Genomic DNA, 24986 nt, shown 5'->3' on the forward strand with positions numbered 1-24986 from the left:
GAAGAGAAGAGAAGAGAAGAGAAGAGAAGAGAAGAGAAGAGAAGAGAAGAGAAGAGAAGTAGAGGCTGTCCGTGAGCATGTGGAGTGGTGGGGAAGGGAGAAGGGATTGGGGAGAGAGTGGGAGCAGGGAGGCAAAAGGAGGAGCAAGAGAGAAGGAGAGAGAGAGAGGAGGGAGCAAACAGCACCTTTTTTTTGTTTGTTTTGTTTTATTTTGTATTTATTTTTGTTTTTTGTTTTTTAGAGACAGAGTTTCTCAGTATAGCCCTGGCTGTCCTTGAACTCACTCTGTAGACCAGGCTGACCTCGAACTCAGAAATCTGCCTGCCTCTGCCTCCCAAGTGCCAGGATTAAAGGCGTGTGCCACCTGGCTATTGACAGGTAACTGAGGTAGAGCATACCTGGCTGTTGTCAAGTAATTGTGGGGAGGAGTTTAGACAAAATGCTAACACCTTTGATGATGACCAAAGATGACAAAATGTGTAAGCCAAAGAAATCCTCTCCTCTTTAACTTGCTTTTTGACTATGGCATTTCATCACAACTATAGCAACCCTGACTAAGACAAGGAATTTTATGCTGTTTTCAAGGACTGTATGTCAGGATGAGTTAGATTATTTCAACTCAGGTCTGAGTCTGGTAGAAGGTGTTGAGGTGAGTTATCAATCTGTGAAGATGCAGGGTGTGCCAGGAGGCTAGGAAAGCTTGCTTTTGATTGTTCGTCACAGCTTTTGGTTGTAAAAAGTAGTGGCTACCAGAGGCTATTAGAAGATGTTTCTTAACATGCCAGTGATGGTCAGTTTTCAAGCTGAAACCTCAGCTCCACAGTTCTAGGTCACAGGCAGTTTCCACAGCACTACAGAAGCACAAAACACCACATGGTGCTGAGTCCAGCATGACATTGGTGGGGACAGAATGACATGGCTCCTGTCCCTGGGACAGGGTTAGGAGGTGTGAGCCTCCATGAGTGTTGACAGCTACCATGGGCATAAGGCTTGTTTATATAAAAATATACATATCTTACCTTTCTCCTTTAAGGAACGTTCTCCCTGTTAATGACTCCATGACAATCACAGGCAGCATGAGTCTGGGAGGCGTGGGTGTGGCTAATGACTTAGCAAAATGAGAGACACTGGAAATTTCAGTGCAGCCTTTAAGGCAGTGGAAAAGAACTCTAAAAACATGAGTTTGAAAATATATAATTTCTCAACTGTGCAAAAAATAAGGATGCAATATGAATTATATGAGGGGCTTCATGAATTTAAAGGAACAGTGGCAGCTACAGTATGAGCCAGCTTGTCAGAAAGATACTAAGGAAGGAGAAAAAGAAATTTAGGAAGTGTTGATAGAAGGAGATCCCAACCAGGTAAGGTTTTTGTTTGTTTGTTTATACTTACAAAGGCAAACAAATCCCTGAGTTCGAAGCTGGCCTGGGAGAGGCTGGCCTGGGAAAGAGCAAGGTTAGCCCAGCTGTGGTAGAAAGGGTAATTTCAGGACTGGGTCCCACCCAAGTAGCTTATTGTCTGTGCTTAACAGAGGCAGGCAGATCTCTGAATTCTTTTGCAAAGTTAAAAGAAAATGTGTGCTTGCTGTCTCCTAAGAATTAAGGGGCTGAGGTTATAAGATGATGATTCATAGGATAATTAAAATGGAACCTGGAATAAATAACTGAATTGGTAATTTAAATAATAAGAAATTGGTTTTTTGGTCTATATGAGATAAGCTAACAGAACGCCATAGCAGTTCCTCTTTAGAATTTTCTCTAGGGAGAGGATGTTGCCTGTGTCCTCAGTCCTGCAGTCCTGCCTGGTATCCCCACTTTGGGGCAGTGGTTGAGTAGGCCTGGGATCAATGGCTCAGATTCCAGGAGCAGGAGAGAATGCAGAAGCAAGCTCATTTATTAATTCTCAGAGAGCATGTGCGTCCCATTGGTCCCAAGCAAAGGTGTCTCCCAAGTGGCAGTTCCTGACTGGCTGGCATTATCTGCATCTCCAACTCTTGGCTCTCAGGCAGGCCTCAGTTAGGCCCTCATGAGGCAGTTGCTCCAGTGCTGCAGGGACCCACTCAATGTTTACTGACATGTATGCAGAAGCAGCCACCACCCTGGCAGTGGGGGCCTTTCTGTGCCTCCTACCAGAGGTGAGCTATCTGGAGATCTCTGGAGAGCAAACACAGCTCTTCAAGAATTTTTTTCTAACAGAATTTCTGATTTTAGTTAGAAAATCCATGAAGAGGAAACATAGCTCTTTTAGAATTTTTCGTAGCCCTTTTAGATTCTTTTCTTTTTTCTTTTTTTAAAGATTTATTTACTTATTATATGTAAGTACACTGTAGCTGTCTTCAGACACTCCAGAATAGGACATCAGATTTCATTATGGATGGTTGTGAGCCATCATGTGGTTGCTCGGATTTGAACTCACGACCTTCAGAAGAGCTGTCGGCACTCTTAATCGCTGAGCCATCTCTTCAGCCCTTAGATTTTTTTTTTTTCTAACAAAAGCTCTTCTAACAAGATTTTTTTCTAACCTAGGTCAGAAATCCCTGGAATTACGTAGAGAGCTGACACAGCTCTTTTAGAATGTTTTCTAGCCGCTACCCAGAGAAGGCTGTCTGAAGAGCGAACACAGCTCTTTTAGAATTTTTTTTCCTGGCTTTCTGATTTTAATCAGAAAACCCAAGAATTACTTTTAGAATGTTTCTAACAAGATTTCTGACGTGGTTAGAAGATCCAAGAATTTTTAATAGCAGCTTTTCTGATCAAAGTCATGACCGTGAGCTATCCAGAGAGCTTTTTGAATTTTACTAGTAGAGAGAGCTGTCTCAACCACAGAGTTTAGAAGAGCAAGAAAAAGTTGTGTAGAGCAGAACACACAGACAGAGCAGTCTAGAAAGCCAACTGAGGAGAGCCTAGCCGCCAGCTTGGGCCCATGATTTGACTCTGAGTTGCTGGTTTTTGCTGCTCCCAAACACCCTTGTCTCAGGAACCTGGACCTAGCCAAGACTGGTCCTTGGCGACCTGTGGATCCTGACAAATGAGAACAGACATCTGAGAAGACAAGCTTGTGAAGGAAACCCATGGAAAAGGAAATAGTCAGCTGACTTCAGATGTGGATGAAGGCCAACAGTTTTATCTTGCTCTTTAAGACAGTGATGAGGGAAAACCCTGCTCCCCCATTGTGCAGGAATGAAAATAACTCAACATGATGTCTAATTGCAGAGAGAATGCTGGAAACAAGCAGTTATCAATATCATCAGAATGTTTACTATTTTTCTTTCCTGCCTACCTCACATTCATTGTGGAACAAATATAACCCACCTCTTAAAGAGTTCACAAACGTTGTGTAGATTTTTAATGCTGATAATACAGTATGACAGGAAAAATATTATTGGTGTTGATTAATGTTGTGTTTCATAAAGAAAAGGCAACTCTCATTCCCTGGAGAACTTACACATAAATTGTTTCATTTAGAACAATGGCAGAGAGACATTTCTTATCTCCCTGGAAGCAACAGGGCATCTGCTTTGCACTGCTCCAGGGGCTGACTTTCAGGTCATAATGTGTGTGTCTGACCTCCATACAATTACAGCCATGCTGTGCTGTGTGCTGTATTTGGTGATCCTGAGCAGAGAGGCTCCTCAATCAAGTGCAAATGCCAGAGAGGAGAGATTATGACAAGCACAGGAAAGACGATCATGACATAAAGGGGGGGGGGGCAATGAGACTCTGGGTTGAGTAAACCATGTTTGTGCAGTTTGTGGTCATTTTGTTTGACATTCATTCCATTACAATTTGTAGACCAATGCTTACCCTAGGTATTGGCCCATGGTATTGATGACATACATGGCTTCTGGGGGAGCTGAAATCTATATGTAAACACTGTCCCTCAGGTGTCACCCCATGGTCCAGCCTCTGCCAGATGTCCATGAAATGTCTCCCAAGTGTGTTAGTTGCTAAAATTTATATTAATGGGTGCAATAAAGACTGCTTTCTGTGTCGGAGGATGGGAGGCAAGCAAAGAAATGTCCTGAAGGCTGGTTGTTGAGAGGAGGTGAAGTTCTCTAAGTGAGCTGTGGAGTGAAATGTTCTAGACAATGGAGCCAGTGTGAAGCTGCAGAGACTGGCGGTTTAAGGGTTGGAACATACCAGATTACACGGAGGCAAGGGATCTGGCGGCAAGGTGATACAGCTGAAAAAACCCAGTGTTAGATTAGCCTGGCTACAGAAAGGTGGCCAGCAGGTTGGTCTTAATTCTTTGGGCAGGAAAGAGGGTGATCATTGAAAGTGTTTCAACCACTGAATGGTAGATCGAGTATTTATTGAAAACAAACAAACAGCTTTATTCACAACCTGGACAGTGTGTGGTACAGGTTCTGAGAGAAGGATCTGCCATCTCTCTTTTGACAGGATCACCTGAAGTACTTGTTTGACATACAGGTGCCAGGACCCTGCAGTGTTCTATTTCTTAGCTCTGGGCTGAGGCGTGGGCTCAGAATTTAAATAAGCTATTTCAGTGTTTAAATAAGTTATTTGGGTCATTTTCTGTACATGCATGCTAATTAAATTTAGCTTAGGAACAGGTCGGGGGGGTGCACTGGTTATCTATTTCTGTGTAACAGACTACCTCCAAATTACTGACTTCCTACAATACAAACGGCCTGTCTTTAAGGAATTTGAGAGTGGCTTAGCCGAGCAATATCATGAATTTTCAGTAAAGCTACAAGCCAGTATTGGAGTTCCTACATAGCTTGATGGCATCTGAGGATCTTCTTCTCATTTGATCTGTGTGGGTTTAGCCTTCATTTTTAGCCTCTCTGGGTAGATCTCCCCCAAGGATTACTTGATATGGATATTCTTATCTCTCAGCATGAATGTTTCAAGGGTATGGGAGACAGAGGGGGAAGGACAAGGGATGGCAGGGAAGAGACAGAGCTACAGACAAGACAGAGGAACAGACTTTCCTTTCCCATTGTTTTTAGGTATGTTCTTACTGTGAATCTAGGCTGACCTGAAACTAAGTAGCTCGCATTGGCCTTTCTAGTTCAGCATCACGAGTGCTGGGATAGTAAATCTTTGCCACTACCACACCCTAGTCTGGGATAGTATACCACCACTTCTGTGTTCTACTGAGCACACAGACCAATACCTGGTGCAGCGATGGTCTGCAGGCTTTGACCAGGATAACTGGGGATAGCCTCAATCCAGGTAAGGTGGGAGACAAAAATTTCATAGCCTTGGTATAAGAGGGTAGGAACATGAATTTACAGTATCTGACATGGAGTAATATGAGCTAATGTGTTTGAATATTGCATGCCAGAAATGGTCCCGAACACTTTGTGCAAGAGCCTCTGTCTATTCAATAGTCTCTGGCAGGCAGTAAGTGTCCAAATGTATTAGAGCCAGACAGGCTCTGAGCGCTTTGCATGCATTATCTCACTTAAGCCTCACGAGAACTGAATCAGCCAGGCACTGCTACTCTCATGAATGGCACACTGTAAGGCTAATAATGTAAGGGGGAAGAGCTGTTATCAAGAAGGGCTTGTCAGGACTTGGAGACAGAATGAATATGGAGGAGGGCACCCAGTGATAGCATCAGCATCCCATGGGCTTTTGAGCTGGCGGATGGCCCTCCTGTACAGCTCCTTAGCTCCCAGGGAGTGTGAGGACACTCGCTGAGCAGATACCACGGCTAAGCAGAGGATGACGGACCATTCGAAAGCACCTCTTTGGGCCACCCAATTCAGTGCAGTGGAGAGTAAGCTTTGGGCCAGGAATCCTTGCCTGAAGGGATCTCAAGCGCCATTCCTAAATGGCTGAGTCTTGTCTCCTGAGAGTGTAGGGTGTAACTCCTGGCTGTAAGGTTTTCCAACTCAAGAGTTTTCTGCTGGTTGTGAAAGCCTAAGATAAACAACGTTTGGGCCCAGCGTGTCAGGCTCCTAAATTGATTGGACAGGGTTGTATAAAGTCACACCGTGTTTCTTGTTTATAACACTTCTCTCCAACCTGCACAGTCTGAAGTCCTATGTCTTCTCTCCCCACCCCCACTCCCACCGCCCAGCCCTGTTTTCTTCCACACATCCCTAACGTTCCGTTCCTCACTCATGGAAAAGGCTGGTCCACCTTTCCACTCCGTTCAGCTTTTCTCCCTCCCAGATAGGCGTAGGCTTCAGCGGTGCCCTGTGCCACCCCGGCCGGCCCTGATCTGTTAGTCACAGGGGACTTACTCCGTTTTTTTTCCCCCCTTCATTTTTCTCTCCCTGGCTGCCCCCGTTCCTAGTGCCTTCAGCCTGCCACATTCCAATCTTTCTCTTCCTTGATCATGCCCTGTAGAGCCACACCTGGAGTTACGAATGCTTCAGAGTTTGATAATTTACTTAATGTCAACAAAAGAGAAGGGAAAAGTAAGCTGTAGAAAATGCAGGCCCAGAACTTCGGCCAACTTGGCTTGCAGAACCCAGGTTCCCAGATGGGCCGTACCTGCCTCTGCAGGCTCCACCTAGCAAGTCAAGTGTGGAAGAGGTCGAGCTGTTGTAATTAGTAAGTCCCACAGACCCCGCTGAGGTGGCAAGGCAAACTACCCCAGACTGCAGACAGCGCTCTAGACTAACCAAGGACTAGTGGCCTTGCTGTCGCTGGACCAAGGCAGCCAAGCCTTGCCTACTGGCCCTGGAGCGCCTCCAGCACCCGGGTGGGGCCTTGAGGGAGCGCCCAGTCAGTCACCCCAGCATGTGGGCGCGGCGGGGCGGGCCAGGGCTGCGATCTGGACGCCGAGTGTCCTTCTGGGCCCGAGTGTTTGTCCAGACGGCCCGCGCGGCTGGGTCTCTGCGCGGCTGGGTCTCTGCCTGTCCTCCCTTCTCTTCCTGGACAATTGCAATAGTAGACAATCTGGAGGTGGCAGGTGCTTGAGCCACCTTGCTCCGGGTCCTGAGCAGGTAGGTGACCGGGTCGGGTAAAACGCTGGAGCATGGAGCCAGGCAGAAGCGCGGGCGGGGAGTGGGAACCCGGAGGTGGGTCTCTAGAGCGAAGGGTGAAGCACAGAGGACAGGGACAGGAAGAGATCCTGGTTCCCGCGGCCAGGCTGCTCACCTGTCCCTCTGGTCCCTCCTCCACCGCGCGCAGGGCGAGCTCAGGTGCCCAGAGGAACCGACCGCAACGGCTGCGGGTGTCCGATGTCCCGTGTAGGGTGTCCAGTGTCTGCAGCCGGGGCCGGGTGAGTGGCGGCCCTAAGAATAGAGGGCTTGTGATCATTATACTAAGAGTCTCCAGTGGGAGGAGAATCGGGGGCGACTTAGAGTCTTTCGGGGAAGTTGTGGCGTCCCGGCAGTGTGCACGCACACGCGGTGAGTGCTTAGACTGCTTGGGGCAGGTGCAGCTGCGGAGGGCACCTGCGACAGTCTGGACCACGAAGCAGATGCTGGGTGCCTACAACAGTACCCACAAACCAGCGGAAGTCCAATCACCGGGCAGTGCCATGTGGTCACTCCTGGCCCGGAGACCTTCCAGACGGAGAGTCCTGAAACCTGTTTCAGCCCACGCAGAACTCCATTAGTGAGTTCCCCGCGCGGGGACACCCTCCCGCGGGCGCCCTCACGTGGTACAGAGAGCGTCGGGCTCCTCCCTGTGATTCTGGGTCAATGCTAAATCTAGAATCAGCCTAGCCAGGACTTTCCTCAACAAAAGTGAACCATCCACAGCTGCTCCTGCCCTAGGGGCTTCATGGAGCTCACTTCCCCGGCAAGCTTCTCTTGTTTGTGTGATGAAACAATTGTATTTATAATTTTTTTAATTTAATAAATAAGTGGAAGAAATACTTAGGTGAAGATTTGGCACAAATGGACTTTTCTAGGTATATCTGTGAAATACTTCAATCTTGAGAGTGTTTACAAACTTCTAGCTGCTCTCACAAACTTGCAATTTATTTTATTTTCAAAATCAAGTAAATTAATAAGAAAAAATATTGAACAATTCAAAGCCTGTCCACAGAGCTATGTTTAAAAGATGAATAGAACTTAAAACTAAATTATTAACTTTAGGGATATACATATTGTACACACCACAATATTTTTATGAAGATAGCGGTAGCTAGAGTACTAGTATTACCATTATTGTTATTATTAGGCTCTGTATTAATTAAAAACACAATTGTGTAAAAAATAAAAAAAAGGAAAGTATGAAAGTCAGACCAGATCTTCAAGTATCCTGGGATCTTAACTAAATTTTGGTCTCTTAAGAAATTTTTAGAGTGAGCAACAGGTGTGGGCTTGTTGCTTGTTATTTGTCTTTTTCAAGAAAATGCCACAGGAGAAGAAAGACAAGTTAGCTGAGCTGCACTTCCTGTTGGTCCCTCGCTATGGGACCCCGACATCACCAGGTAGATCAGTATTAGTCGTGATTGTCCTGCAGAGTGAAAGGAGGAAAATCCCGGGCGGGTTCACTTCCTCCTTTTTATTTCCTGTACTTGTCTCAATAACTTCAAGGTAGATTTCATCTCACGATCTAAGAGCTACAAAGATCCCCAGATTAATTTTATGGACTAGGAAACAGGGTCCAAGGACGTGAGGAGACCTCCCAAAGTCACAGCTTACTGGAGGCAGAGCTGGGAATCTAGGCTGGTGTCTCTGGAGGTATCCTGTGAACCATTTGCTGTGCTGTGCTCTCCTGCAGGAAAGCCTTGAGGAGCTAGTTAAAGGACAGTCATTCAGAGGGAATCAGCAGTCCAGTTTGGTGCCCATAGTCAACAGCCACAGACACTCGTTAGCTGGGTTTCTTTTGCATTCTCTGAGGCCACCAGGAGCCACGACGGTAGCTTCTTCAAGAGCGATTAAACTGGCCCTGGTGGTCGGGGTCTATAATCCCAATTTTGTGAGAGACAAAGACAGCTAGAATGAAAAGCTGAAAGCCTGTTTAAACTAGGATATCTTAAAAACTGGCCCGGGCAGTTTAAACTCCATTTCAAAATATAGAGTAAAAAGGGGGACTAGAGATATCGCCCAGTAACAGAGAAAATTGCCTAGCATTTGCAAGGCTTTAATCCTCGGATCATAAAATAAAACATACCGAGTAACCTTGATGCTTGAAGCCCATGTTACACAAGCTACCCAAAGCAAGACAAAAGACAAGAAAAGAGCTTGCAGGTCTCTTTACTGAGGTACTAGGAAAGGGAAGATTAAGGAGACAAAGTATCTGGCAAGTGCAGAATAAGAGGAAGACAAACTTGCTACTGGACCAATGTGGGTGTCAGCGCCGCTCCTTTCTAAGCTTATCTACACTTGATAAGGGTAGGGCTTCTGCACTAGCTGACATATCTCCACTTTGGCAGTTTTCGTCCCAAGGACATTTTCTGGTCTTTGCTCTGAAATTTTCAAAGTGGCACCACTTCCTGATTCTGGAATCAGGAGTAAACTTGTAGCAGCCAGTCTGTGCAGTGGATACAGTAACTCCCAGCCATCACTGGCTTCCTCAGCTATGCAATGGGACTGGCCTCTTGGAGAGTGGATGGAGTGAGTCAACTGATGCTGAGTGCATATGGTAGTGCAGGAAACAGTTAAGTGTCAGTTCTGTTATCAGAGAGCAGTCTGGCCTAGACCGGGGAGGAATGTGCCCTTGGCTCTTTGAGGGAGTTAATTTTCAGCTCTCTCTGACCCTCTATTTACTGGACTGAAAAGGGGGATAGAGTAGAAGCGGTAGACCTCATCAGCCGCTGGGTTTTTTTTTTTGTTTTGTTTTGTTTTTTGTTTTTTTTTATCGTGTTTTTCTATGGGTGTTAGCCATTGAAGCCATGGAATGTGCTCATTTATGGATGATTCCTGGAATTTCAGGGAGTCATTTAGTTTGTTTACTTTACTCCTTTACCTCAGGACCTTGAAGTCACGTGTTCCAAAGAGTCAGATTCTTTCCCTATCTAAGACTATCTATTTTCCCTATAGAAGACTATCTTCTATACACCTTTCCTTTAGAGTGGACTTGGTTTGCTGTATTCTCTAAGAATGTACTAGAACCCAAATACCACAAGACACTGACTCTTTACTGTATAACCTTTTGAAGACCATCCCAAGGAGTATGGAAGCTTAACAAGGGGCCCCGGCAGGGGTATGCCTGGCTGAGTTACAGTCACGACATTGATTTGAATGCTATTTAATATTCCTCTTAATCTCGTGTTCCATTTTGAACTTCAGTAGTTAACATGCTGTGGGAGAAAATAGGGTGTAGGTAGGGACTGAACACATAGCCGCAAGGCCCTGCTATGCAATGAATAGTGAATCCAAATGCTACAGATGTTGTGTGGCACCTGACTACTGAGTGTGCTGGGCTCAAAGGACTGTGTTCAAGAGGCTACTTTATAAGGAAACAGAGGCGGGAGGGAAAGAAAAAGGACTAAAACTCACAAAGACAGGAAGAGGCAGGGAGAGTCAAGATTACTATAGTAATGATATTCTCAAGTTTAAGTGTGTAGTGTATTGCTTTCTATGGAAAAACAAGGTATTTGAGTGAGCATGGCTAGAGGCAAGATTTATGAAGCATTGTAGGCATAGAAATCGTAGTTGACCTTTTATCACATAGATGATCCTGAAATATCATAGTAAGACTTTTGTAGTCCTATGACATTTGAAACAAATTAAATCTCTTTTCTCCAGAATATAAAGTATATTATGGATATAGATGCATGCATACACACATATACATATATTCATATATAATATTTCTTTCTGTTGATAAAAGTGTAAGAGTTTGGGGCCGGGGAGATGGATCAGTGAGTAAATAAAGGATGAGAGTCTGCATTAAGATCTCATTTGCAGTGGTATTTAATTCCAGTGCCTCTCTGGGGAGATGAGAGATGGAGCCAGGAGACACCCCAGGGCTTTCCAGACATCTGGTGTGATTGGTCTACACAGGGCTGAACAAGCAAAAGAGAAACCTTGTTTCATGAAGGTGGAGGGCCACAATGGACACCTAAGATTGTCCCCTGTGGCATACATACTTGTACATACATGCATGAATATATAATATATGCAGGTCATAGACACACACAGAGTCTGAAGGGTTGGCATCTAAAAGAATCTAACCACAAAAATCTATGTAAAATAAACTGAGACCTGAAGGAATTGTTGCCGGTTAGTACTACCTTCTTGACACTGTGCATGCCCAATTCCACAGACCTCTTTCTGAAGGACCCTCTTGATAAACTTTTATAAATCAAAGACAGAAGCCTGTGGCCTCTCCTCCACACTTCTGATAGCTGAAACTTAATTTTTACTAAATTAAGTTATCTGGAAAGGAGACACCTGAGAGCTGCTGACCCTCCAGGATGTTGGTTCGCGCCCTCTTCTGTACTTGTTCTGCTCTCCTGGCTCTGCTGGGTTATCTGGAAATGCCCATGGTAAAAGATGTGCAATGCTTAAGAGAGGGGAAAGAAAGACTGCACTCTCGTCTTTTATTCCTCCTCTTTTTTTGAGAAGGCTCTGCTCCTCTCAAAGTGTCTCAAATGTGGTACTTTCCTTTGGAAGAAGTCACCTGAGGCAGATATTTTAATTTCCCCTTGTGACCCTTTGCTTTTGTTTTTGTTGTTGATTTCTTTCAGCCATGCTGTTGGCAGCTGGACGGCACTGGGGAAATAATGTGTTTGTTCAGCTGGGAGGAGGCCAAACAAGCCTCTGTTAAATTTCTGTTTCCCTGAGATTGGTACAAAGTTGCTGTTTTTCCGATAAAGTATCTATTATGGAAGAGAGGTTAAACAAACTTGTAGCTAAACACACCTGCGCTTTCTCCTTCTTTGAAATGAAAACCTATATTGTATTTCTTCCTGGCTTTCTTTACTGGCCTGCTCCTGTCTAGAATCTATACATTTTAAAGCCTGATTTGGACTGTTGCTCTTTGTAGGTTTGTCCACGTTCACTGACCAGCATTTATTACAGACACCGCTCTGCTGATTTCCTGCTGTCGGAGGCGTAATTGCTGGGCTGTTCAAGTCTCTGGGAAGGTAGAGCGGTGCCCAAGCTCCTGGCTGCTGGAAGCAAACCGACAAGTCCTTTCCAAGAACTTCTGCTGCAGGTGGAGAAGTTCCTGTGAGCGGCAAAGATGTTGAGGCAGATACTGTCGGATATGTTCATAGACCCTGACCTGCTGGCAGAGCTCAGCGAAGAGCAGAAACAGATCTTGTTCTACAAGATGAGAGAGGAACAGATCCGACGGTGGAAAGAAAGAGAAGAGGCCATGGAAAGAAAGGAGTCCTTGCCAGTGAAATCCAGGCCAAAAAAAGGTAAAACTAGCTTCTGTGCTGTGAATGTGATAGCGGAATGCCTGCTCTAAGCGCTCACCTAAGTCAAGCTGGCCAGGTATTAACTGTGATTTTGTGGCTAGATCCTAAGTGTTACTCCGCTTTTTATAGTCAGGCTTTTTAACTGGAATTCTGCATCTGCTTACACACAATCGCTGTGCAGTGCAGTGTATATGTTTAAGTAATACGTATACACTTTTGTTTAAAATGAAATTACTCTTAAGGTGTGGTGGAGTCAGTGCTAAAGAATGGGGGCGTAACTCGGTGGAAGAGCATATGTCTCACATACACGAGGTTCTCATTTCCATCCCAGCACCTCCAAAAGCCAAAAGGCCACTCCAGAGTTTGACTTGTGGGGCATTAAAGAAGGCCTTTATCCTCGTCATTGGATTAGCATTTTATTATCACAAAACAACGTTCTTGTACGGCAAGTTTGATTATACATTATCAGCTTCAGGGACTTTTTAAAGTTATCAGTGTAAAGGAATGCCCATTAAAATGTAAGGAACCTGCTTAAAGAGAGCAAATTGAAATAATGCTTGAGTGATTCTCAGATGTACATCTTTGAGGCTGAATGAGTCTTTGGGAGTTTGAAAGATTTCTTTTGAGACCATCAGGGGAGGAAGTCTTTATTCATTAAGACCTAAATATACGTACACAAACATGGAAAATATATATTAACCTCCCACACCCCAACACAGGTGCTCTCATGGATCAGTAGCCTAACTAAACACATGTGTGTATACACACACACATACACATACATACACACACACACACACTCACACACACACACACACACACACACACACACAGAGTTTTCAAGGTCATTTGCTGAGATATTTACATTCAATTTCTCTTTATTTTTTTTTTTATTAAGGCAGGAAAAGTAAAAATGTATAAAGCTACTTAGGGTTTAATAAGTTGAGAAAATAGATTCCACTGGCCTATAAACAGAGTCCAACTGGAAGTCAGTTTAGTGGCCTCATACTCTAGCTAAAATTGTTTTTTAATGAGGTCTATATACCGACAAGAAAAACAAATATATGTATTTTGCTCATTATTATCATATACAACATACACAGTTTAAGGGCTGGGATATAGGTCAGGATAAGGATGCTTGCATGAACATGCAGGAAGCATTGGGGTCAATCCCAAGTACCTCACCACCACCACCACAAACCCAAAACTAAAAATTCCTGAATACAATACAAAAACCCCAAAAAACTGAAAACAAAAATTGCTATTTTAGACACTGTGTGAAACATATACTTTGGTTCATCCTCCGAAAATTTGTGCAATGTTGATATTAACTATTCAGTGTTATAGGCAAAATAAAAAGAAAAAAAAAAACAAACTAAAACAAAAAAAAAATTTAAGCACTCTTGTATATGGAAAACTCTACCCTGTATATATATATATGCTCAGGTCTGTCAGATCTCGAATTGCAATATCCAGATTACAGCTTTTCCTTCACAAAAGAGATGGTGCGATGAAGCATGTGGCACTGGTTTACCTGTGTTTCCAGGCAGCCCCAGGCAGTCTATCACACAGCTGGGCGGCTCCCGGGCACCATGCTCATTGAAAACCTTCTATGTTGGCTTATAGGGTGACTCTGAGGAGTGCTGAGGACAGAGCTTTGCTTGCCCCAGATCTTTGGCTAAACTGCGGGCTTCTCAAAGGTGCTGCAGTGCTTTCCTTGTGATAACTTAAGGAATCTATGTCAATTTCTTTGCTTCACTGTTTCTCTGTGCAGTTTTGAGTACACCTTTCTAAACATCTGCATTATCTTTTTCAGTTAATTGATCGTAGAAGAAGTATGCAAATATGCTGACATAAAACAGTGAGGGTTCCATCAATATTGAATACCACAGGCTTATTATTACCCCATTAAATCCTCTAGCACTTGGAAAAGGTGATGGACATTAAACCAGTTCCTCTCCTTTCCAGAAAGCAGGAAAAAAATATGTCATCTTCTCCTAGAAAACAAGTACTTTAATCTTGCTCATCCTTTGGAACTGAAGCCACAGATCGTCCTCAGTGGCGTCAGGGTGGCTAGTGGCTGCCCAACGGCACTAAGGCTGCAGCCCTCATGTTATGGCCTCTGTTTTAGCTAGGATTTTACTGCTGTGAACAGACATCATGACCAAGGCGAGTCTTATAAAGAACAACATTTACTTGAGGCTGGCTTACAGGTTCAGAGGTTCAGTCCATTATCATCAAAGTGGGAGCATCCAGGCAGGCATGGTACAGGAGGAGCTGAGAGTTCTACATCTTCATCTTCGGGCCACTATGAGAAGAATAGCTTCCAGTCAGCTAGGATGAGGGTCTTAAAGCCCAAACCGACAGTGACACACCTACTCCAACAGGGCCACACCTCCTAAACATGCCACTCCCTGGGCCAAGCATGTACAAACCATCACAGCCTCCCACATACATCTTTACCTTTCTGTCATGTGTGTCTTCCTTCCCCAAGCTCTGACTCTGGCTTGTCCTGCTCTTCATGCTTCTCCTTCTCACAGTTCTCAGCTCGGCCACGGCTTTGGTAGTCCTTCTCGTTGCATCGGTCTTACAGCCACCCCCTTTCTTTATACCACTGTCTTTATCACATTACAGGTTCCTTTCTCTATAAAGCCAAACCACTGTGCTGAGTGTTCAGCAAACGTCACTAAAAACGGTTGTGTGTTTTGTATCGCAAGAGCTCTCCTACCTTTCTACGATCCTGAGGTTAACACAGGCATGGATGAGAAAATAATCAGCAGTGGAGATTTAACAAACAATACTTTCTGAATTCTCATGAGACATGGAGAGAATTGTGGACGGGCCATGTTTGCTCAGTGATAGCTAGAGGGTTGAGTACTGAAGCAGGGAGCCACACGTGGCTGTACCACAGTGCTCGGAACTGAGGTTGAACCAATGTGTAATGAAGGTCTTGGTGGTATAGATGTGAGTAATCAGGGCTTCTTGGAAATCTGAGAAGGGTAAGGCTACCCTAGGCTACCGAGTGAGTTCAAGTGCAGCCTGGATATCTTGGTGAGACCCTGACTGAAATATAACACGAAGTGTGGTCTGGGAGATGGCTTTGTGGTTACAGTGCTTACTACACAAGTGTGAGGACTTGAGTTCAGATCTCTAGAGTCTGTGTAAATTCTGGATGGTCTTGTCAGCTCATCTGAAATTTTAAGCCTTGAGAGGCAAATCGAGGAGATCCCCAGGGTAAGCTGGCTAGCTAGACTGACTCTATTGATAAGCTCTGGGTTTCACTGTGTCCCTGTCTCATTGAATAAGGTAGAAGACCATTCATTATGATTCCTGACCTCAACCTTGGGTTTCTAGATGGACATGCATATTCATGTGCAAGACAAATTTCATGTATGGACACACATGCAAATATGCACACATACCTTACACTGCATATGCTCATTTGAGTTAATTTCACCAGTCTCTTTAGGAGTTAGGATGTGACTATTAGAAAAACCACCATAATGGATGTGGCTCCCTTTTTCCATTGGACAGTACTGCTCCCTGCTCGAGACCAGGAACCCCAGCCAGTGTGTTTCATGCTGGCTATGTTTCATTTAGGCTCTAAGCTGATTGCTTCAGTAAATTATCTCACTAAACAATAACAACCAAGCCTGCAACATAAAGTAGTGTTTACATTTTATGGATGAGGAAAGGGAAGGTCAGAGTCACTAATGAACTTGCCTTGGGCAAATAGCTGGTAAACAACAGTTGGAATAGATCCTGCTTTTGATTCTCCCCAAACTGGTACTAGGAACAAATGTGGTCGGTGGCAAGCTTAACTGGGGCTTAGGAGCAGTTACTAAAGGTGTCTTGCACGTATCTAAAACATTAATTTGGCACTTTTCCTGTGTGCTTTGTCACATTAACACAAGCAGAAGACATGCTTGCTTGGCAGACAGTTGCCCTGCTCTTGTTTCATTGACTCTTAATGAAGCAGAAGATGGGAACCCAAAGCCCAGGATCTGCTGGCTGGACAAGGCATGTCCTCATTCAGATATATGTGGTGATCTGAATGTGAATAGCCTGCATAGGCTCATGTATTTGAATGCTTAGTCACCAGGGAACTGAAGTGTTTGAAAGGATTCCTATGCTCAATACAGAGCCTGACTTACGAAGCTGTGTCATATAAGGCCTATGGCTCCTCTTCACTCTTTTGAACTCTGTCTCTGTCTCTGTCTCTGTCTCTGTCTTTGTCTCTGTCTCTCTCTCTGGAGGAGGTATGTAACTAGGGGTGGGCTTTGAAGTTTCAAAAGCCCATGCCAGGCCCAGCGTTGCCTTTTCCCCTCTGCCTGTGATGTAGCTCCTAGCTACTACTCCAGCACCATGCATGCCACCATGTTCCCCAGCATGATGAAAATGGACTAACCCTCTGAAACTGTTTAAGCAAGCCCACAATTAAATGATGTCTTTTCTAAAGGCTGGCCTAGGTCGTAGTGTCTCTTCACAGCACGAGAACAGTGATTAAGGCAATACACTTGGATTCGATTCCCTTTGCTGGACTCTTATTGTCCAGCGAAGGCACGTTCCTTAAGCCAGTCTTCTGTTTCCGGGATGTAATGATTCCACAGAGAAGGGCTGGAATGCAAAGGGGTCTCTGGAAATGTTTGCTGGACAAATAGCTGAGGCCTTGTTCTCTTTATGCAGCATTGTCTCAAATCAATATTGAGAAGAGACTTTTCACCAAGCTTTGGTCTGATGGTCATTACCTCACTTCTGTTTAGGTGCCCAGGGAGCCCTGCAAGCTTGCCACAAAGAAAATTCTCCCCAACTTTTCCCATGGTCTCTTGCTGACCCCTGATCCTGCCCATCACGATGGGAGCTCTGCTCTCTTCCTAGTCACTGAAGCCACTGGAGTCATTGTGGCTCCTCTCTGACCTTCACCTATCCCCAGTAATGGAATCTTACAGATTCTGCTTAGTCTTTTCTGTCTTAAGGAGATTTCACCACCCTACCACAGCATTGGCTTGTTATAATGTGGCAGGGAAGGCCTCAGCGTTGAAACCGTCTCACTTAATTCTTGTGAGAATTCAGTGAGGTAATGTTGCCTCATTATTCTTGCAAATAAAGAAACAAATGAAAAGGTGAATCAGAATCGGAAGCAACATTTGAATCCGAGTCTAGTTAAATCTTCAGTCTTTCTGAACAGGTTGACCTAAGCCTCTCACCTTAATATCTTGTCTGCCTAGCTTTGGGTTACCTGGCACTTCCAGTCTTCCAGGTAATTACTGAATTTCTCGTCCCTCCTGCTGTCCTTAAATCCTGTACTCTCCTTCTTAATTCATTCCTTCTGTCTACTCTTTGGATGGAAAGTCCCAGGTATCTCTGTACCACTAACTTCCTGGGACTGTGGTATCGGGCATGATTCCAACTTTCTCTCTGTTCTTTGGTCTCTAAAATATGCACATAATTTTATTAAATTAAATAATGACTTTGGGGTTAGTGACTCCAGCACATTTCGCATAACTAGGAATTGTTGACCAAAAGAAGGAAACAATAAGCAATTTGAGGAAGACTTGATAGAAATCTGCCGTGGCCTTCCTTAAAGTGAACACAGACAAATCTGGGCAGTTAATATACCCATCTTACCCCAGGAGATGAGAAAGAACACTCTATTGGCCTTAATGTAGATAAACCAGCTTCTCCAGCATCCCAGGGGCTCAGCTCTCTTTTCACTCTCAGTGTTTTAGTTTGGACCACACATTATAAATATTCTTTAAACACAGACTTTGTTTGTCACACGGATCAGTCTTGAACTCCCCCTCTCAATATGCAGTGGCTCTATCATCTTGAGGAAATTCCTTTTTGGAGCTGCCACAGCCTCACAAAATACGGTTTGGAATGGCCTAGGAAAGTCATAAAGATGAAAATGGTACGGGCATCCACCAGTCCATAGCAAGAGGACTCAGAAGTCACTGGCAGTTAATGTTCATCATCTGGTTTTGTTTGAGGATAAGAGCTTTTAGAAGAGAGGCCAGGGTGGTGATAGGTACATGGGCCTGGCAGGTGGCAGAATGTAAAAGAATCTCAGGGTTGTTGACTACCTTACTTCTGCCAGTCACACAGACCAGTATTGGATTCTTGGGGGAGTGCTTGTACTGGAACTCCAATGGGTTCACAGTAAAGTAGGGCTGGGAATAGCCTAGGGTTGTCTGTTATGACTAGTATATTATATAAGGATCCACCATGACCCAGGAAGGGGTTGCTGTAATATATATCTGATTTGTCATGGGAAACTTGTCTTTCTACTGGACGCATCACATAGGAAGCACCAAACACAGTAGTGTTATGTTGTAATCAAGGATAGAAGACTGGAATAGTCTAGCCATTTCCCTGACAAAGAGATGCGCTGTCCTAATACAGCACTGACTCATTAGGGAGTTTGCACGTGACTCTGAGTAAGGAAAATCTTTGAGTCCAGAGAAAACACTTCTCTGAAGAACCCGGTGAGACTACAGGTCTCTGCTTAGCAGTTCTTTGTGGTGTAGTCTCTAAGGAGGATGAACTCACTTTTCTAGAATAGCTGGTTTTAAAAGAATTTTGGAAGAGCCTCTGAGATACCAATCATAAAGAGCTCTGTGGTTGTATAGCCCTAGTTAAAGGCCTGGGCAAGCAATTGTAATTATGTGGTAGTGTTATACAAAGATCTCTTCCTCCACGTGTTCATATAATTTCAAGGTGAGATAGATGGAAAATCCGGAAGGACTGGATAGGGTTAGGCTGTGAGAGATATTATGCATGTCTCATTCAGAATTTTGAAGTCTTATACCTTTTCTTTAAGGAGATATGTGTGGGGTTACATGGCTAGATGCATGCCTGATCTCTGCTTTTTTCTTTTCTCTTTCTCCTCTTTTTTCTTTTCATTACAAAGTCCCACGAATCCCAGACTGAACTCCAACTCCCTAAGTAAACAAGAATGTCATTGAAATACCTATCTCCCTGCCTTCACCTCCCAAGTGCAGGGAGTACAGGCATGAAGCATCAGGTCTGATTTTATGGCTGTGCCTGAACTTGAACTCAGGGTCTCATGCCTGATAGGTGAGCCATCTACCAGCTGAGCTACATCCCCACCCAATGCTTTCTTTCTTTTTCTTTTCTTTTTTTTAACCTCTGCAGTCTTTCTATCCATCCTTGTTTGATCTTTCCTGGCATCCTAATGCTGTCGCAGGGCAGGTATTGGGCTGTAGGGAAGCCCCAGGACACTGCTCTGGGGGTGGTACAGCACAGTATGAGGCACTGGACAGCTGGAGCTGGCTGGGGTTTCCTGGCCTGAAAGCTTGCCAGGGCTGCAGAAGAGCTGAGAAAGGAGCAGAGCAAGCGGGGATGGGGAGGGAAGAGCTCCAGCTGGTCCTGCCAGCAGGTGAGGAGGAGTCCTTGGCTTGACTGTGGCAGCAGGCTTGAGTTTGGCTTGGTGGCAGTCATGGCTGGGAGCAAAGAGAGGCCTTCTATGGGAGGTTAGATGGCGGCTCTCCAGGTGAAGGCCTCCTCCATGGCTCCCCAAGGTGAATCCTGGTGAAAAGAGGCAGTCCATGGTTTTAAGGCATTTATTGTCATGGTGGAAAGTGGATGTGTAAAACCATACCCCACTTCTCAGGGTGGGCCTGAGGTTAAATACCTTTTGCCAGGGGTAATGAATGGGAAGAAAAGCTTATTGGCTAAGCCTTTATGTACCTCATTAAAATGGGGATCTGTCTTGAGTCTACATGACTACAGGTCACATCCTCTACCTGTGCAAGGGCTTGGAGCATTGCCCTTATGTGCCTGAGGGGTTGTAGTGAGTGACAGGGACCTGGTACCCGTGAACAGGTGAAACTCCTACTGTTCCTTCAGGTCTCCGGGGTTTCTAGCCTTAGCTCGACTGGGAACCATGCTACCTTTCATGGTCCCACACCTTACCTTGTCAGCTTCCAACAGCCAAGGCATAAGCCCTGCCCTGTTATTGATTTAAAGAGATCTCACATGCGTCTCTGCTTTTACTTTGTTGACTTCATCCCTTGGGCCCTTAGAGCCGTGCTGGAATGTAGCCGATATTCTGGAAATGCTTGCTGAACCATCAACCAAATCCTGTTCTCTCACTGACGGACTCCTCTACAGCACAAACCTGCTGCCTAAGCCACTGCTCACCATTCTGAGTCACCTGTCTCATTCTGTAGCCCTGATGGTCCTGGTCCCTCAACATTATTTATCACTACACTTCTCTGTCCACTCCTCTGCATGGCTTTGTACTCCTCAGTCATCTTCTGCCTTGCTAAGTTATCCGGGGACTCAGAATTCTCCACTTTTATGTTATTTATGCACACTTTGGATTCCTTTCCTTTGCTTATGAATGAAGCCTATGTTTCTCCAAGGTTCTCTTCCAGGCTGTGCGGGACTTCAATGATAATATGTGTAAGGCAATTTCAGAGTTTACCTAGCCAGTGTCAACCTGTGTTTGTTTTCTGTACCTACTCACAGGCTCCTGGAGATGTGGGGGCAGAACACAGTCACTCACTGGCAAGGGCCCTCTGCTAAGAGCTCAGTTGTGAGCCTCTGGTTAAGTCTGACGTTTTGAACCTAATCCTTTTACCACTTGCCAGTGTTTCTCTATGGCTACCATACTCTCCTAATTCAGCATTTCAGTTTTCTGACCTCTTGTTCTCTCTTCGTCTCTCTCCCCTCTTCAGTCCCTGTACACTCTCTCTACTGATCACCTGCAGTCCTAGGTTTTGTACATCTCACCTCTGGACAAGACCTTTTTCCTCAGCATCATCACTGCTACCTGACGCCTGCTGTTTTGGGGGCCATTCATGTGGTGTCCCATGAATGAACAACAACTCTCTGGGCTCTGAATCTTTGCCTCCCTGAGCATCCTACTGTTTTCTACCCTAGGTGTCACCCTCCTATTGTCAAAAAATATTGGCAGAGTTTACTTACGAGAAGGTTGATAGACAAGCACAATAAAATGTTAGGAATGTGCAATAAAAGCAGGTTTATGAGTTTTTACTTATTCTAGCTTTCTAGAATTAAACATTTGTCATGTCCAGAGAGTGTAAAACCTGGAAGGACTAGCATGGGGGCTTATCCCCGGTAGAGCACACAAGGTTCCATCTCTCCTGCTCCCTGGTCTTCACCCATGTCTCTACTTGTGAAAACAGGATCAGAGAAGTTCCTTCTGGCTGATACTTTTAAAAGCCCTATGGTGAAGATTGTACAAATTTGCCCCTTCCCTCTCCTCAGTAGTTCTGCTTAGAGACTGCAGGACGGATTCATTTCTCTGGAGAAGATCAAGAAACAGAGATCAAGTTGGGCAGCCTGCTTCTGTAATTCAGCCAGAGGCAGCACTCAGAAATAGGCCAACAGTACATGAACACCTGAGCTGAAAAGCTTCCTCTGCTTGGCATTAGGAGACTGGAAGCAATCCCAGTGAGAATTTCTAAGGAATACAGCATAGGACTAGCATATGCTACATTCCCTTCACACGTTCAGCACCTTTGGCTGGTTTGAGGATATTGGCTAGACCTAACTGTGGATCACAATGATCTGAGCAGATCCTGGACCTGTCCTTTTAGTTTAGGGACTGTATTTCTTGGTTTCTTCTAATCACATTCCACATTTCCCTAGTCTTGGGGACCAAGTTCTCATCTGGGTACATTTCTGGAGTTAGAAACTAGATGTAATACAACCCTGGAGACCAGCTGTAAACAAGGGTTATTTAAGTACCTTCACCAAGTATCACACTACCCAGGCAGTATTATCTTCTCACATGCTTGTGTGAATCTCCAAGCGGCCCCATAAGTAAATAATAGGCTGGCCGATGACAGCAGTTAACCTCTATTGAACTCCTAGTGTGTAGTGGGTCCAAGGGCATCCTTACCATGCCTGTTTTTCACAGCCATCATTGTAGTGAATGATATCGCTCCCATTTTGCAGATTAGGGAATTGAGTCTTAAAGATAATAATTTTTCCAAGTCACTTAGCAGGTAGATAGTAAGGCTAAGATTTGAATGAAACCAGTCTAACTCTAAAACACACACTTTCAGGCCCATGCTTGAGCAACTGTGTTGATTCTGGAGTATGGGGTAATCTTTAGGCTTAAGAGGTCGTGGTACCTGATGCTCTCACTCTCTTATGCTAAAGGATCACGAACACCATGAATGCTTTCATTCTCTCTCAGCATCTGGCAGGTACAAAGAGCAGGCCCTTCGTAGTCATAAAGAAACCTTCATAGCCCCTGGCTTTACTGTCCGCTCCTGAGCAGGTTGGAAGTGTTTTGTGGTGTTCCCCACCCAAGGATGGAAAAATCACTGAAGTGATTGGGACAGATAATATTCCATAAATCATGTGCCCAACCTAAATTGTGTTTTGTTTGCAGAGAATGGCAAGTCTGTCCATTGGAAGCTGGGCGCTGATAAGCAGGTGTGGGTTTGGGTAATGGGCGAGCACCATCTGGACAAACCCTATGATGTGCTGTGCGATGAGATCCTTGCTGAGAGGGAGCACCTGAGAGCAGTGAAGGATGCAGAGCTCAGGTAGGAGACCTGGACTCCAGCCAGAGGCTCATTGCCTTTCCTGGCTGCCTTGGGTATTAGTTACTCTTTTGGTTTGCTGTGGCAGAGTAGTTAATGAAAGCAACTCATAGACGGATTTTTTTTTTTTTAATCTCAAAATAGAAAAGAATATGGCCGATCATGGCTGGGAAGGTATGGTGATTCTAGTGTGAGACATCTGGTCACATTGCACCTGTAGCAGACACAGGGTGAACAGAAAGTGGGGCCAGAATAGGAAACCTCAGGTCCTGTCCCCAACCACTCACTTCCTCCAGTGAGACTTTACCTCCCAAAGGTTCTACAACCTTTCCATCAGCTAGAGACCAAGTATTCAGACCGACAAGGTTTTTCGGGGCAGGAGGTGTATTTCACAATCAACCACAAGACGCTGTAAAAATACCACTTGCTCACAGCTTCTGGTAGAAGAACAGAAGAATCACTTTAGATCTTTCTAGGAAGTTCTTTTAAAATTTCAGTAATTCCCTTCATTCCTGCAAAGCTGCCGAACAACTGCTTTGTGGCTCTGATAAACATTCCAGTACTGATTTGCCAGAGTTTGCTGGGTCCCAATCTTCTGTAAGGGTCTGAAAATTGCTGAAGGAAGACCCCAGACTCAGATAGTATGCAAAAAAACAAAGAGCATTTATTCTGCAGAAACAACCAGCATGCAGAGGTCTACCATTGTTTTGAAATGGCGACCCCTGACAAAGGCACACAGGCCTTCTTATAGGGAATCAGGTGAACTCTTTAAAAGGATTTGGTAATCTAAACTTTCACTGGTGGGTGCTAGGTCTGCATTCCTATGTCATGAACATTTAACCATAGGATGAGATAGGGCTGTCCAGCATAGATGACCCATTCTGAGATAAGATGTCCCCACTTTTGTGATTATCCCCAGGCTTTTCTTTGGGAGGGGACCCCCTCTTGATCCTGTCCTGAACGTTTTGGTCTGTTCCTGGAGCTGATCAAAGACATGGTTCAACTGGGACAGGCTTTCCAAAGCACACGTCTACAATCAAACCACGAAAACACCACCAGCAGATTGCTTATTATAATGCTTATTATCCGGGAGATCTTTGACTAGAACTTTAAACACATTAACTAAGTCCTCTCAACAACCATCTAAGGAAAGCATTGTCATCCTTGCTTTACAAGGCTCAAAAAAAAGAAGGCCTGGTCCTTAAGTGGAGACAAAGGGTTTATGTTGTTTTTCCACTTCCACCACTGCTTTATTAACATCCTCTTGGAGCAGCACAGGATGCAGCCAAGCGTCAGGTATGTTTGTAAGAACAGAAGCAGCTGCCCACATCTCAGGCCCTCAGAGAAGATTGCTTAGATGTGGGCTTCTGACTAGGCAGGCTCTGCAGGTGCTTGCCCTATGCCAGGTACCAGGAATGCAAAGAGAATCGGGAGAATTCCAGCCTAGGGAGGAAACCGAGGCAAGACACACCACCAGCTGCCAGCAATGCAGGCTGTGCTGGGAGGACTCAGTTAAGATGTAAACAGAATTGCCCCTGCTCAGGATAGAAGTGCAGCATTCTGATGCATACAAGAGGTTAGATCGGAGTTAGCCCTTGAGGGATGAGCTGGGTATCTAGGTCTAGAAGATTAGGGGAGAAGGATCAAGTAGAAGGCATAATCAGGATTCCTCAGCTTGGTTTTGAACAGCTCTGAGGGAGAGTGATGAACCTGAGTGCTTGAGTTGTACCTGGTGAACCCTGGGAGATGGGGGGGGAGGGGTGTCTGTGATCTAAGGTGCTTTGAAAGCTAGGTTTAGGAGTCTGAACCTCTTCTGGGGCTGTGAGATTTTCATGGGAAATTGACATAACCAATTGGACATAGGTGACTTGGAACACCGAGACAGGTGATGATCATCTCTTCTGGGTACCCTCCTTGAGTTCTGGGCAGTCGTACTCTGAGCTGGTGAGCTAAAACTGGGACAGATATGTCACCCTAGCTTCAGTACCCAAAGGTTGATAGTGTCTTACTCCAGTAATCACAGTGTTAAAACAATAAATGAGCACACAGCAATGCAGGGGATGTTCTTTGAATGGTCATAGGAAGGCAGCATGTACTGGCAGCCTGGCTGAGTCAGGAGCTGGGTAGTCCTGGGTTCAAATTCTGACAATACCATTATGTGATCTTGGATAAGTTGTAGTATCTTTTTTTTTT

At 44.8% G+C, this 24986-nt stretch overlaps 1 protein-coding gene and 1 non-coding gene across 5 annotated transcripts in view; both read left to right on the top strand.

Moving 5' to 3' along the window:
* Positions 1-2610: 2610 nt before the first annotated feature.
* On the top strand, positions 2611-2673 carry LOC116071689. The gene has a single exon (XR_004111076.1). It is a non-coding gene; the product is annotated as a U7 small nuclear RNA (small nuclear RNA).
* Positions 2674-6583: 3910 nt separating this feature from the next.
* The window catches only part of Sh2d4a (SH2 domain containing 4A), a 59815-nt gene continuing 41412 nt past the window's right edge, over positions 6584-24986 (top strand). Inside the window, exons 1-3 of one of the 4 annotated variants that reach the window (XM_031339992.1) lie at positions 6584-6925; positions 11871-12249; positions 22640-22796. In XM_031339992.1, coding sequence (XP_031195852.1) covers positions 12069-12249; positions 22640-22796 — 338 coding nt within the window. In that variant the 5' untranslated portion in view covers positions 6584-6925; positions 11871-12068. Of the gene's footprint in view, positions 6926-7048; positions 7204-11870; positions 12250-22639; positions 22797-24986 lie in introns of those variants that run through there. The other 3 variants (XM_031339994.1, XM_031339993.1, XM_031339995.1) reach the window with 3 other exon arrangements.

This window comes from Mastomys coucha, unplaced genomic scaffold (genome assembly GCF_008632895.1).
Source record: "Mastomys coucha isolate ucsf_1 unplaced genomic scaffold, UCSF_Mcou_1 pScaffold22, whole genome shotgun sequence".
In the NCBI taxonomy this organism is placed as follows: Eukaryota; Metazoa; Chordata; class Mammalia; order Rodentia; family Muridae; genus Mastomys; species Mastomys coucha.